Raw genomic sequence first — 13,516 nt, forward strand, 5'->3', positions numbered from 1 at the left:
TGTTCCTCATGGCTCAATAAAAAAATGAACCAGAACACACTCATTTTTAACACATAATGCTTTGTGTTTGTACAGCACATACCTATCACAGCTATGAAATGCTTAGCACTAAGTAAAGCTAGAAGAAGACAAACATGTAGTGGACTAAGAGGCACCTGTTTGCACTGTGCACAGCTTTTATAATTAGTGCAGCATAGGCCGGAACAAAAAGATTGATCATAAACTTCCTCATCTTATTGGGAAGAGGCTCTGCCCTCGGTTACGCTTCCCACTGTAGTGTTCTCCCCTGGACAGTCGGTGGAGCGGCAGCTGCAGAACCACGTCTTCTTCTGAAATTACAGCTGGATCCAGCCCTGTCCCAGCTCTGATTGCCATACCCACCTTTACAGCCAACTCTACAGGTTGCATTGTGCTGATATACTTGAAAGTAGTGCTGAAGTTGAAATATCTGTGCTTCAGTAAGCTCAACCAGCCCCTTTATATAGGGCAACAAGTATCACAGTATCACAGTATGCTAGGGATTGGAAGGGACCTCAAAAGATCATCTAGTCCAATCCCCCTGTCGGAGCAGGAACACCTAGATGAGGTTGCACAGGAAGGCGTCCAGGCGAGTTTTGAATGTCTCCAGAGAAGGAGACTCCACAACCTCCCTGGGCAGCCTGTTCCAGTGCTCTGTCACCCTCACTGAGAAGAAGTTTCTTCTCAAATTTAAGTGGAACCTCTTGTGTTCCAGCTTGAATCCATTACCCCTTGTCCTATCATTGGTTGCTACTGAGAAGAGCCTGGCTCCATCCTCATGACATTCCCCCTTTATATATTTATAAACGCTAATAAGATCACCCCTCAGTCTCCTCTTCTCCAAACTAAAGAGACCCAGCTCCCTCAGTCTTTCCTCATAAGGGAGATGCTCCACTCCCTTAATCATCTTAGTTGCCCTACGCTGGACTCTCTCCAGCAGCTCTCTGTCCCTCTTGAACTGAGGGGCCCAGAACTGGACACAATATTCCAGATGCGGTCTCACCAGGGCAGAGTAGAGGGGAAGGAGGACCTCTCTCGATCTGCTAACCACCCCCCTTCTAATACAGCCCAGGATGCCATTGGCCTTCTTGGCCACAAGGGCACAGTGCTGGCTCATGGTCATCCTGCTGTCCACCAGGACCCCCAGGTCCCTTTCCTCTACACTGCTCTCTAACAGGTAGCTCCCCATCCTATACTGGAACCTGGGGTTGTTTCTGCCCAGATGTAGGACCCTACACTTTCCCTTGTTGTATTTCATTAAGTTATTCCCTGCCCAAATCTCCAGCCTGTCCAAGTCTCTCTGGATGGCAGCACAGCCCTCTGGCGTGTCAGCCACTCCTCCTAGCTTAGTGTCATCAGCAAACTTGCTGATAGTACACTCAATTCCCTCATCTAAATCATTAATGAATATATTGAATAATATGGGCCCCAGTACCAACCCTTGAGGCACTCCGCTGGTTACCGGCCTCCAACTGGACTCTGCCCCATTGACTACGACTCTCTGGCTTCTCTCCTTCAGCCAGTTGGCAGTCCACCTAATTATCCGGTCATCCAGTCCACACTTCCTCAGTTTAGCCATGAGGATGCTGTGGGAGACCGTGTCAAATGCTTTACTGAAGTCAAGGTAGACCACATCTACCGCTCTGCCATCAGAGTAGCATAATAGATATAAGTACCTATAAGTATAAGCTATAAGTATAGGTATAAGTAGCCATAATTAGGGGGACTTGTGTTTGGTCACTGATGATATTGAACAGATTTTAAACAGTAAAGCAGCAATGAAAAGGCCGGGGGGGTTGTGGAGCTTTTGAGCTGTTTCTACACCTCCACAGTGCCTGTTTGTGGCTTTGGACAACTGTAATTTTTAATTATAGACATTATTTCAGAAGCTGTCTGGTTTGAATAAAGACTAAAACGTGCCATGACTGTATATTCTAGGCTTATCTAATTATTTTTCATCTGCAAATCAATAACAGACTGTAAGAGGGCAGTTCTTGGATGCCTGATGATTCCTGAAAACCTTTTCTTTGTACATCTGGTAGCAAATACTGAAGTATCTTCAGTTTTGAGTGCACCCTCAGCAAGTTTGCTGATGACACCAAGCTGTTTGGTGAGGTGGACACGCTGGAGGGGAGAGATGCCATCCAGAGGGACCTGGACAGGCTGGAGAAGTGGGCCCAAGCCAACCTCATGCAGTTCAACAAGGCAAAGTGCAAAGTCCTACATCTGGGTCATGGCAATCCCAAGCACAAATACAGGCTTGGCGGGGAATGGCTGGAGGGCAGCCCTGAGGAGAAGGACCTGGGGGTGCTGATTGACGAGAAGCTCAACATGAGCCAGCAATGTGCCATTGAAGCCCAGAAGGCCAACCGTATCCTGGGCTGCATCAGACAAAGTGTGGCCAGCAGGTCAAAGGAAGTGATTCTGCCCCTCTACTCCACCTCACCTGGAGTACTGCATCCAGCTCTGGAGTCCCCAACATAAGAAGGACATGGACCTGCTGGAGCGTGTCCAGAGGAGAGCCACAAGGATGATCCGAGGGCTGGAGCACCTCTCCTATGAGGAGAGGCTGAGAGAGTTGGGGCTGTTCAGCCTGGAGAAGAGAAGGCTCTGGGGAGACTTTATTGCGGCCTTCAAGTACCTAAAGGGGGCCTACAGGAGAGCTGGGGAAGGGCTTTTTACTCGGGCATGTAGCGACAGGATGAGGGGGAATGGCTTTAAAGTGGAAGAGGGCAGGTTCAGATTGAACATTCGGAAGAAGTTTTTCACTGTGAGGGTGGTGAGGCACTGGCACAGGTTGCGCAGAGAGGTTGTTGAGGCCCCATCCCTGGAGGTGTTCAAGGCCAGGCTGGACGGGGCCTTGGGCAACCTGGTCTAGTGGGAGGTGTCCCTGCCTATGGCAGGGGTGTTGAAAAACTCAGGGGTGTGAGAAACACTCAAACCCCCATGATGTATGTACATAGCACACCATTTAGCTGGTGATGGGTTTGTTTACTTTCCTCATTAACCTTGAGCTGATGGCTGAATTCCAATGAATTAAAAAGCATAATAGCAGATTTTTTTTTTGCCTCTTATTTCAGTTATTGAATTGAAATTAAGTTTAATCACCTTCACAAACAAATAAATTACAAATAATAAAAATTGCTATGTTTCACATCTGTTCTTTCACTTTCTGCTTTTCTTTCTGTGTTTTCTTTTCCTCAACAGAAAGATTTAGTAACAAAGAGGCTGTGGGCTCCCAAAAGAGTTAACAGCTTTCATACAACTTGGTCCTCTCCTGAAGACATATAATACTTTGCCTTTAGAGTCACGGACTTTCTGATAACATCCCAAAGAGAGATATGGGGTCTGTGATACAAAAGGAACAGGTATAACTGAAAAAAATATTCAGGAAATTCCTGAGGGATATTCCAGGAGGCATCAGAAATTTTTAAGACAGAGTGGGATAAAGAAAGAAAAAAATAACAAAAATCAGAAACACCAGGTTATGCGCAGATAAAAGATCATGTCAAAGAGCTACACAATTTCTTCTTTTGATCACTTTCCTTGGTATATACACTGCTTAACTGTGACTTTTAATTGCTTTCAGCCAACTACTTCTAGTCCTATATTCAAAATATTATCCCCATATTAAATTTTAATTCACTTCATTTAATGTAGCTTCTTTTATACATCTCATTTAAAAATTCTATGCTATTTTAGTAGGGGTTGGATGGGGAAATCACAGGCTGCAAGGTAAAGAAGAAAACCCTGCATCCAATGAACCCCACACCTCCTGGCAAATCTGCTTTTTATCTCATTCTTTTCTGCTGGCATTTCTATGAGCAGATAATGACACTTATTTTTAATTATTACAACCTATATGGTCCTTAATTTTATTTCCTTGCGCTGCCTAGAACACAGTTATTCGCTTTGATTAAGCTCCTTGGCTAAAAAATAACTGCTTGTATTCAGTGGAGAACAGCAAAATCTCTACATTCCAAAGAAAGGAAAACAGCAAACTTGAATCATAAACTTGGCATTACAGCTACAGATTTGCAACATATGGTAATCTCTTGCACATGCTGACCAAAATAATCCATTGAAACAGGAATGCCCCGAGTTGTAAGAATACAAAAAAAAAAAAAAAAAGCTGAATCCCAGACATTTTACATGGGTCCCCAGCTGTAAGGAGTTTATCCATAAAGCGAAAATTTCAGCCTCTGAAAACAAGCACATTTTCAAACCCACATTTATTTTTTCCTTAGTGCCTAATGTAGACATAAGCTACCTTTGTAATTAGCGTATATGATTTGAACTAACAGCGCGTAGCACAATACTGCAGGTGCTGCTGCACTACAAACACATTATAATAATATAAAAACCCTCTCAGATTTCTCAGAGTTGGACACAGCCAATTGTGTGGGCTTGACCGCAAAAAAAGTTATGCTAACAAAAGCGACTGAGGTTTTTGAGGTTTTCTGCTTGAGAGGTTTGAGGCATTTTTGGGAACGACTCCAGAATAAAAGAACAGTTTTTGCAGTCATGGTTTGGGAAGTGATATTTAGATATGCAGCTAATACATCAAAGATTCCTGCAGTGAAGCACCAGGGCATATCAGCTTAGTGAGACGGACCGCATCCAGAATTCATGAACGAGCAGAAACCCAGGCTCATCGGTGCACGCAGAGCGATACCGTATGGAACCAGGCTAGTCCAGATGCAGCACAGATATATTAGCCTGGCGGAGCGTGCAAGCTAATAAGCCTCAGTTCTCAGCAGGGCTTACCAGGTCGATGCTGGTCCGAGGGTAATTGAGCTTTGCTGCAGCTCAAACCGGTAAGTTGTTCAGGACCCTGTGTCAGCCCTTCCCGTGTACACCTGAATTGACTTAGGGTTGCTGGCTTGGACTTCTTGCACCATTGTTCATCTGATTTTGGGTTCCTGGCTTACCTCAAGCCAAATAAGCTTGGACCTGTCCCTTTGTGTCCAATGACTGTAGCTTTTCATAAAATGCAAATTCAGGGAGCTGACCAAAGCTCTTGACAGTAAAGTCACTCTGGTTTTGGTCTGGAAAAAAACCTACTGCGGGTGGAACAGCTCCAGAAGTAAACTCAGAGCTGGAGAGGTCAGAGAAGGTTAGAGATGCATCGAAAACTGTGACAGTTCCAACCTGACCTTGCCCAATAGCAAGGTCACTGGTAAGAGGGGTCCACATCCTTCCAGCCCTTGTTCTTTCTGGCAGCAGTACCAATTAGTGTGTCATGTGGTTGCTGCCCACCAGAATAAGACCATCCGTGCTAACATTTAAGTTTTTCTTTCCTTGTCTCCTACCTTATCCCCTCACGCTGAGGGCATAATGACAAAATGTAGAATTTAGCCTTAATTGGATCTCTGCAATGTTATCACCTGAATTAGCTCCCCCATGAATAATTATCAGTGCCTGGAGGCTGACAAATTGCTTCCCTCTACTTCATGATTGTCAGGAATTTCAAATTATCTGCTGAGCATGGGGGGAAAAATGAAAATGAAAAGTCTAGAGAAGCATAATTATTAAGATTATTAAGATATTTGGCACTGGGTCCCAGGGTCTCCCCGAGTCCCAACAAGGTGAGTGACAGCAAGAACCTTGCTAGGGGCAACTGGGCAACTCCCAGTCTTTCAGCCAGCAGTGGCTACGGCGATAGACTTGCACAGTCAAAGCAAAAGTATAACGACTGCGACCACACGGCTCACAGTCAGGCAGTTCCTGCGTTATTCACGACTCCATTTAAGATATGTACATCAGCTTGTTTAGCATCTCATCTGCATATTTGATCTTGCTAGGTGGACGGTAAATTCTTTGTAGATAGAAGCGTAAACATATGCAAGAGGATAGCAGCAGATTGCCGTGCATTTAGAACAGCATCTAATTTTCCTTGCTTTGTAAGAACAAGGTCTTGGGGAAAAAGTGCTCTTTGTGGGAATAATTATTCCATGTCTGGGCAAGACCTCACACAGGAATGCAATGCGTCACTACACCACCATATCCATCTCAGATATCAAAAGAGCTGACAACTGGTAAGAAATCTTCATCTCATAAAACCAAATCACTATAAAAGTCTAATGCCCTTTGAAAATGGCTTGAAATGATCAGATTAAGCAATAGGGCTTTATCCAATTCTCACATTAGTGATGCTGTGCTTGTAAGATTGATGCATTTCCCAGTTCAGTTCAATTCGGTTCCTCAAACTTCATGCCCACTTTGCCAAACCCACACCGCACAAGTCAGGCATGGACAAGGTAGCTGCTGACATATTCCCAGGAGAAAGCTCTCCCTGCTCACCTGACATACAGTGACCTCTTCTGATTAGTCCTCAGGGAGCCGGACCCAGAACTCATGCTGTGATTCATCATCTGCTCACGCAGGTCATGGATTTTTGCCTCAAACCGAGCGTACTCTAAGGAGATAAAAAAAAAAAACAACAGAGAATAAAGATATTTTAGTTTTCTTGACCTATATAATCATTAGGGCTGCTAAATGCAAATGAATGTTAAATTAGTGAGTGTAAGGCATGTCCTGAAAATTGAGGTCTAACAGAACCTCGCATTAATATATTATCTTAGGTAAATATATGACCTCTTTATTGTGGTACGTGAACATTTCAGCACTGACTGTGTGAAAACGTACATAGCTAGACCCTCTCTCCTGCAGTTTCAGGAAAGGAAAGGAGGTTTAAAAGTGTGTTTTGGCCTGCAAAAAGGATGTTGAAAGCAGTTTTCCACTATATCCTTCCTCCTTCCAAAGAATAAGGTACCTTTTCAGGGGTAGTGGGATGATGCACTGAAGTCACTAATGAGTCAAGCATTTAGTGTAAAATCCCACTGAACGGAAGGAGATACATCAAAGCCTAATTATCCCTGAAGCAGCTGTGAAATTGTTGTATGAGCAATAAGGCACCTTATTTACCCAGCCCACTGAGGACTGGGCTCTCTTTCTTTTAAATCGGTGGAGCCATAGCTGGGTCTTAGGGTGGGTGATCCCAGAAACTCCAGACCTGTTTGAACTGCACAAGAATGGCACAAAACCAGTTTCCAGACCTTGTTCTCCTCCATAGCTCTGCTGGTAGCTTTGTAAAACCCATAGCTCTGCTGGTTTGCAGACCAGCAACATGGGACCAGCACTAGGACAAGGATTCAGCTAGAGGTGCCTCATTTAGTGAGGCTCTTCTCTGAAAGGACGCATCCCTTGTATGGTCTGGTCAATGGTCCCTCCTGCAGGCGTGTTCCCCCCCTCGTTGTGTGACCTAATGGGTTGACTTTTGGGTTTCAAGAGGAAAAGTTGAAGTTTTGGAGACAAGCTCTAATTCCTTGAAACCAACAACCTACAGGCAATGCTCCAGCAACAGAGAGAGTCATAATTCAACCTAAACCTGGGAAATCTACCAATGCGAGCTAGCAGACTAACTTGAGGGGGCGTACAAAATCCATTTCAGTGAGTCAGTGACACTTTGAAGAGTAAGAAGTTGCAGACTGATGCCAGCAAAGAGAAGAAGATGTTCCCTGTGCCTCAATGTTTTATTTCGCTGCCTGCTTCAAAAGGAGGGTCTACATTTCCCCACAGCAAGTCTGGAGCAGAAGTGAAACCAGCACGCAAGGTTTCCTCCCTTAAAGGATGGAGGTGCATCCCACCAGATCACACCACCTCTCAGTTTAAGCAAATAAATCTTTACTATGCATTTATAACCTCCTGGTCTGCTCCCTGTGCGTTACTGTTTGAGCTATGCGAGAATGCCGTAAGGCAGTAATATTCTCGTTTTCTCCTCGCAGAAATCTCAGCATTATTTTCGTTTGATCATTTGCTGTTCACACTGGCTCAGCTCCCAGAATATCTAGATGCTTTGCAACAACAACTATTTCATTTTATTCAGTGCCCTTTAACTTTTCATTGGATAATAACATCTGACCTTTCCAAGATCCCACATTTTGCATAGACACTAGCTACCTTCAAGCTGGCTTAGCAGGGTGGTTTGATTTGGACTTTCGTGTTTGGGCTTTTTCCCTTCTTTGTCTTCTTCCTTGATGCATTTTAGCTCCTTTACCATTGAGCTTCTTTGGCATTACCTACTGAGTTTTTTAAGTGACAGTGGCTACTTTGCCAATCAGCTGGGAACCACTGCTGGAGTATAAGACTCTTCAGTCCTCCTACATACATATGACTTCACTGACTGCAGCTGAAATTCTGCGTATCAGGAGAAGAGACACTCCTACGTGCAGCCTGTATTTCAGATTTATTCTGTAGCTTGTTTCCTTCACCTGGAGTACATCTTCAGACTTCTCAGTGATTTAAAATCCCAAATCCTCAGCAGAACTAAGGCTCCTACAAACCTGTATTGTTTTTAAAAGTGGAGTTTAGTTTTGAAGAGTTTATCCCAGTGTAGGATTTGTTTGCTCTAGGTGAGTCATATTTGTTTTATTCCCCCACTCTAGAATTTATTTAGTAAATAATAATATTCTGAGCAGGGCTTTGTTCAACTTATATTTCATTATAACAGATTTAACATTTCTTCTTGGCAAATAGGAAAGGTGTTCTTAAAAACAAAAACTTGTGTTTCTCTTCACACAATGTCAGTCCTCTGCCTACAGACCAAATACTACAATTTTAAGGGTTGTTACTAGGTTTCTTTCATGTGTGGTGGATACACTGAAGAAGACAGTAAACACAGTGTAATTTAGCTTCTTTGATGTTTTACATCTGGATGAGGCCAAAGATATGAATGATTTACACCAGAGCAGCTGTAATGGCAGCTTTCCCTTTAATAAGCAACCATATCCCAGGCAGACTCTGTATGTGAGGTGTGGGAGTAACTCCCAGATTTAGACACCCATCTGGAAAGTGAGAAGCGAAGACTGAAAATCTGACTCTCTCCAGCACAGCATCCAGCGATTTGCAACTTGAACACCAGCTCAGGAGATACTCGGATGACTACAGCTTGGTCAGATGATGGTATTATAGCTCGTGTTCTGACTTCAAAGAGCACTTGTAACTTAACTGATTTTAATTGACCGTAAATTTATTCTGAATTTGATAATCTCTTTTTTTTTTTTTTCTGGAAGACATTTGAAACCACAACATATCTTAAAAATTGTCTAATAAGTGTGTGATGGAAGTTCAGCGTTCAAGTTACTGCTCCCTGCTTGATATAAAAATGTACTGAAGTACTAATGATAGTTCTGTTACTTTGTGTTCTTGAGATGTTTTTTCCTTTGGACTGAAATACACAGATAATTTGAAAATAACCAATTCTATGGGCCTATATTTCTCTACAGCACCTTCTTTATTTTTATGCATCAAAAAATACTAAAAAGTACACCCGTCCCTTTCTCCAGACGAATGCCCGGAAAAAAAAGGCCATCAATGCAGGTAGTATTTAACCCATCTCAGATGAAGCTTCTTTAATCTCAGCCCTCCTAGTTCTCCTTCTGATGCCTAGATACTACAGCGATGGCTGCGTTTGAAATGCGAGCAGAAAAAGAATGAGTGATGCTCCATTTCTGCCATCCGAACCGCAACGGTAGTCCTGCCCACTGGGAGAAAGTTCTGTTTTCTTAACACTTCTTTATGTATGGGGTCATTCCAGAGGAGCTGTTTCCTAATAGCTTTGCATTTGCTAGGTGCAAATAAGTGTCAGTGCTAAAGTCCAGAAAAAAAAAAAAAAAATCATGCTTCCTTCAAATTCATCACTGAATCTAAATAACACACTTTCAAGGCTCCTACACAATTAAAAGGACACTGAGGTTGTGACATGCCGACAAGAAATACAGTTAAAGCTGATTCACTAATTTCATGACCTTTAAAGAAAGGGAGAACAAAGAACGTATTGCTGCTGGAGTGCATCATTAGCGAAATTTGCCAATTTGACTTACCAAAATCCATCTGCAAAGGTCCTACCCGTTGCCTGATTCACTAATGATCTAACTAACTTTGGTAGCTTAAGAAACTGATAAAGTTATGCGTTAGACTAAAAGGGCAAATGGGTGTCCAAACTGTAACCTATATTATTGCTGGGGTCAGACCAGACGATATAATGGGTTGTGCTGGTCCGTAGCTCTGGAAATGCCGTAAGAAACAGGGCGGAGGAGATGGAGGGAGGTGTTTGTTCATACTCTGCTTTAGAGCTGGCTCAGGGCTCACAGCAGTGTAGGTAGACCTGAAATTTAAGCATCCCAAAGGTACCGATACACCTCGCTACCCTTGGAGATGTGGAGCTAGAGCCATTGGGTGCGAGAGGAGATGGCTGCCATGAGGAAAGGCCCGGCGTCAGGGACAGCAAGGCCGTTTTCAGGGCTCTGGCATTGACGCGTTGGGCTCCGGTGGGCTGCCAGCCCCAGCAGTGCTGTCCCAAGCAAGTGCCCACTTTTCCAGGGATTTTTTTATAAAGTTGGCTCTGCTTAACTCTCTGGGAATCAGGAAAGAGAGTCAGCTTGAACTGCTACAGTGTGAATTGTCCCCTCCCCGAGCCCAATCAAGGCCAAAACTGAGTGCATTCATTAAACAGACACCAGTTTTAATAACTGACATTTGTCTGCTTCACACAGGACTCATTAGGTGTTTTTCCTTCTACCTCATTCCAACCGCTTCCCAAGTGCTGTATCCGGACTCACACATACTCTAACCTTCAAATATCAATGCAATCGTTTGCCTTTCCAAAGCACTTGCCTTTGGGAATAATCTTCAAACACCTTGCACCTTCTTCGTTCACATACTGAGAAATCAAAGCAAGGTAAATCATAGAATCACAGAATGGTTTAGGTTGGAAAGGACCTTGAAGATGATCGAGTTCCAACCCCCCTGCCATGGGCAGGGACACCTCCCACTACACCAGGTTGCCCAAGGCCACGTCCAGCCTGGCCTTGAATACCTCCAGGGATGGGGCTTCAACAACTTCTCTGGGCAACCTGTGCCAGTGCCTCACCACCCTCACAGTGAAAAACTTCTTCCTAATGTTCAATCTGAACCTGCCCTCTTCCAGTTTAAAGCCATTCCCCCTCGTCCTATCACTACATGCCCGAGTAAAAAGTCCTTCCCCAGCTCTCCTGTAGGCCCCCTTTAGGGACTGGAAGGTCCCATTAAAAAACATCTAAACCCCCAAACCCTAACAGTAATGTGCTTCAACTGAAACTTCAACTTTAGCTGGCCAAGATCAAAACTACGATCTACAAAATCCTGCCTAATCCAGTTTGGCATCGAGGGTATGCAGACATCGACATTTTTACTGCTGAAGTGACTTAGATACCTAAAATCCTGCTACCCCTTCTACAGCTGTGCAGGTGGGTACCTACACATGGGGAGGAGTTGTTTTAACACACACACACATATCTCCCTTTTGAATTTCCCATTGTCTAGCTCTGATGACCCACGATCTGACTCAGTATGAGAGCTGTTCTGAGTCTGATTATTCAACACTTAAGTCTCTGACACGTTGTGCAGGAAAATGCTGTGAGTTTGTGAGATCCGTGGTGGGTGCCTAGATTTTAGGGATGGTTGGGATGAGTGTTGTTGTGACTTAAGTCCTTTAATATCTATGGGGCAAGGACTTTTTCCCCATTAAAATAAGCAGTACATTGAAATGTACAAATTCTCCAAGTCCCTTCAGAAGTGGCCTAAAGGCATACAAAAAAGCTTTTGGAAACCTTAGATATATTTGAAAGACCAAAAATAAATGCAAGAAACCAAACCTTGAGAAATATTTAGAAAATCGTAGTGAAAATAAAATACTTTCTAAATCTAAAAATAGCAAAGACAGAGGTTTTATATCTGATGGTTTGATGCTACCTTTTGGTCATATAAATAAAGGATAGCTATGATAAGTGAATAAATATGCTGCAGCTCTTCTATGAGAAAGAGTCGCAGAATTTTATAAAGCTACATTACTGTCATTTTTCACTTTTAAGTTTATTATAAAGACTACAGCTTTGATTGGACTTAGAGAACATCAAAACAAAAAAGCCCTGATCCTACAAGTAAAGTATAGTTAAGCAACTGAAATGCTGACATGTTATACAACAGTGAAAATAATAGTTCAACATCACAGGCCAAGTCTTTGTTAGTTTGAACTCTTTTAATGCTGGCACATTTAGAGAGAGAGCAAGTCTTTGTCAGCAGGTATCAAAATTTGCTTTCCTGTGTAATTCAGGATCATCACTGTTTTCTTCTAGATGATAATAGATTTCCTAATTGCTGCTTTTGTGCTTCTAAAATAATGCATCTCTAACCCACTTCAGCAAATGGTGAAGCAGGGATGGCTCTAACACAAAGGGGAGGTTGGAAAAGGCAGCGTACATCTCTCTGACTCTGTCGGGGGGTGGAAGGACAGTAAGACTCGAACTCCAATTTTAACAGACTACACTGCTTAAAAAAAAAAACCAAACCAAAACACTAGGAAGGCATTAGAGACAGAATTTTGTCATCTCAAAAAGGGTATGTTGAATAACTCTAGATGCTATAATAGAGGAGTAGCTGCCAGACCAGCTTGTCCATCAGTATCAATTTGGCATAATTTCAGTGGATCCGGGCCAGTTTAAACCTTCTGAGATTTTCTTCTGTTCTGTTTATGGGAATACAAATCGTATGCCGCTATTTATGTAAATACTGTTTTCCCCCTCTACCTCCTCTTAGCTGATGTCTTGGCTGAATCGTTTAAGATTTAAAATAATAAAAGAATGCATTTCTTCCCACAGTGAGTGTTTGCCATTTCTGCCTTTTGCCCACAGTGCTGTCCAGTCACCGCTGTTCTACACATGGAGGTGAGGGGAAGGTGAACAGAGCAGCATCAAGACTTGAGAGGACAGGGCCTGATTCTTGCTTTTCCACAGATTTACAGCGTGCACCTTGGTGAATCGCAAAGACTCAGTCCTGGCACCTAAGGCAGAGATGTGGATGCTGGATTAACATTGTGTCTTTGGCTATGCCTGCTGGATGCCTCGCATCCCACAGCTCTGGAAGCCTTTGAAACTACCATAACACACATAAAAAGTGAAAGAGTATGCAAAAAGAAGTGAACTGCTAATAATTTTAGTTAGTATTTTATGTCTTCTGTTTATATTTTTTTTTTGTTTGTTTCTATTTTTGCTTAAAGTAGAATCATAAAATCATAGAATGGTTTAGGTTGGAAGGGACCTTACCCCCGCCATGGGCAGGGACACCTCCCACCAGCCCAGGTTGCTCAAAGCCCCGTCCAGCCTGGCCTTGAACACTTCCAGGGATGGGGTATCCATGACTTCCCTGGGCAACCTGTGCCAGTGCCTCACCACCCTCAGAGTGAAAAATTTCTCCCTGATATCTATTCTGAATCTCCTCTCTTCCAGTTTGAAGCCATTCCCCCTCATCCTATCACTACATGCCTTTGTACCAACTGCTGGTTTGAGATGATTAGGAGGTCAATTCTATACCTGTCTGAAGTTACAAGCAATTACACAGCAGGTTAATGATGGTGAAACATCTTGGTATTTCTGAAGAAATAAAGCATACTATCGTTAGG

General features: G+C 43.2%; 1 protein-coding gene across 8 annotated transcripts in view; it reads right to left on the bottom strand.

Annotated features, from left to right (window-relative positions):
• DLG2 (discs large MAGUK scaffold protein 2) overlaps positions 1-13,516 on the bottom strand; it is a gene marked incomplete at both ends in the record, with an annotated part of 916,537 nt that overhangs the window by 94,808 nt on the left and 808,213 nt on the right. For 6 of the 8 annotated variants that reach the window (XM_082494340.1, XM_082494344.1, XM_082494343.1 and 3 more), the window contains one exon: positions 6,322-6,436. In XM_082494340.1, coding sequence (XP_082350466.1) covers positions 6,322-6,436 — 115 coding nt within the window. Of the gene's footprint in view, positions 1-6,321; positions 6,437-13,516 lie in introns of those variants that run through there. The other 2 variants (XM_082494347.1, XM_082494346.1) reach the window with 1 other exon arrangement.

Source organism: Vanellus vanellus, assembly GCF_965231255.1.
Source record: "Vanellus vanellus genome assembly, chromosome: 1".
Classification (NCBI taxonomy): domain Eukaryota; kingdom Metazoa; phylum Chordata; class Aves; order Charadriiformes; family Charadriidae; genus Vanellus; species Vanellus vanellus.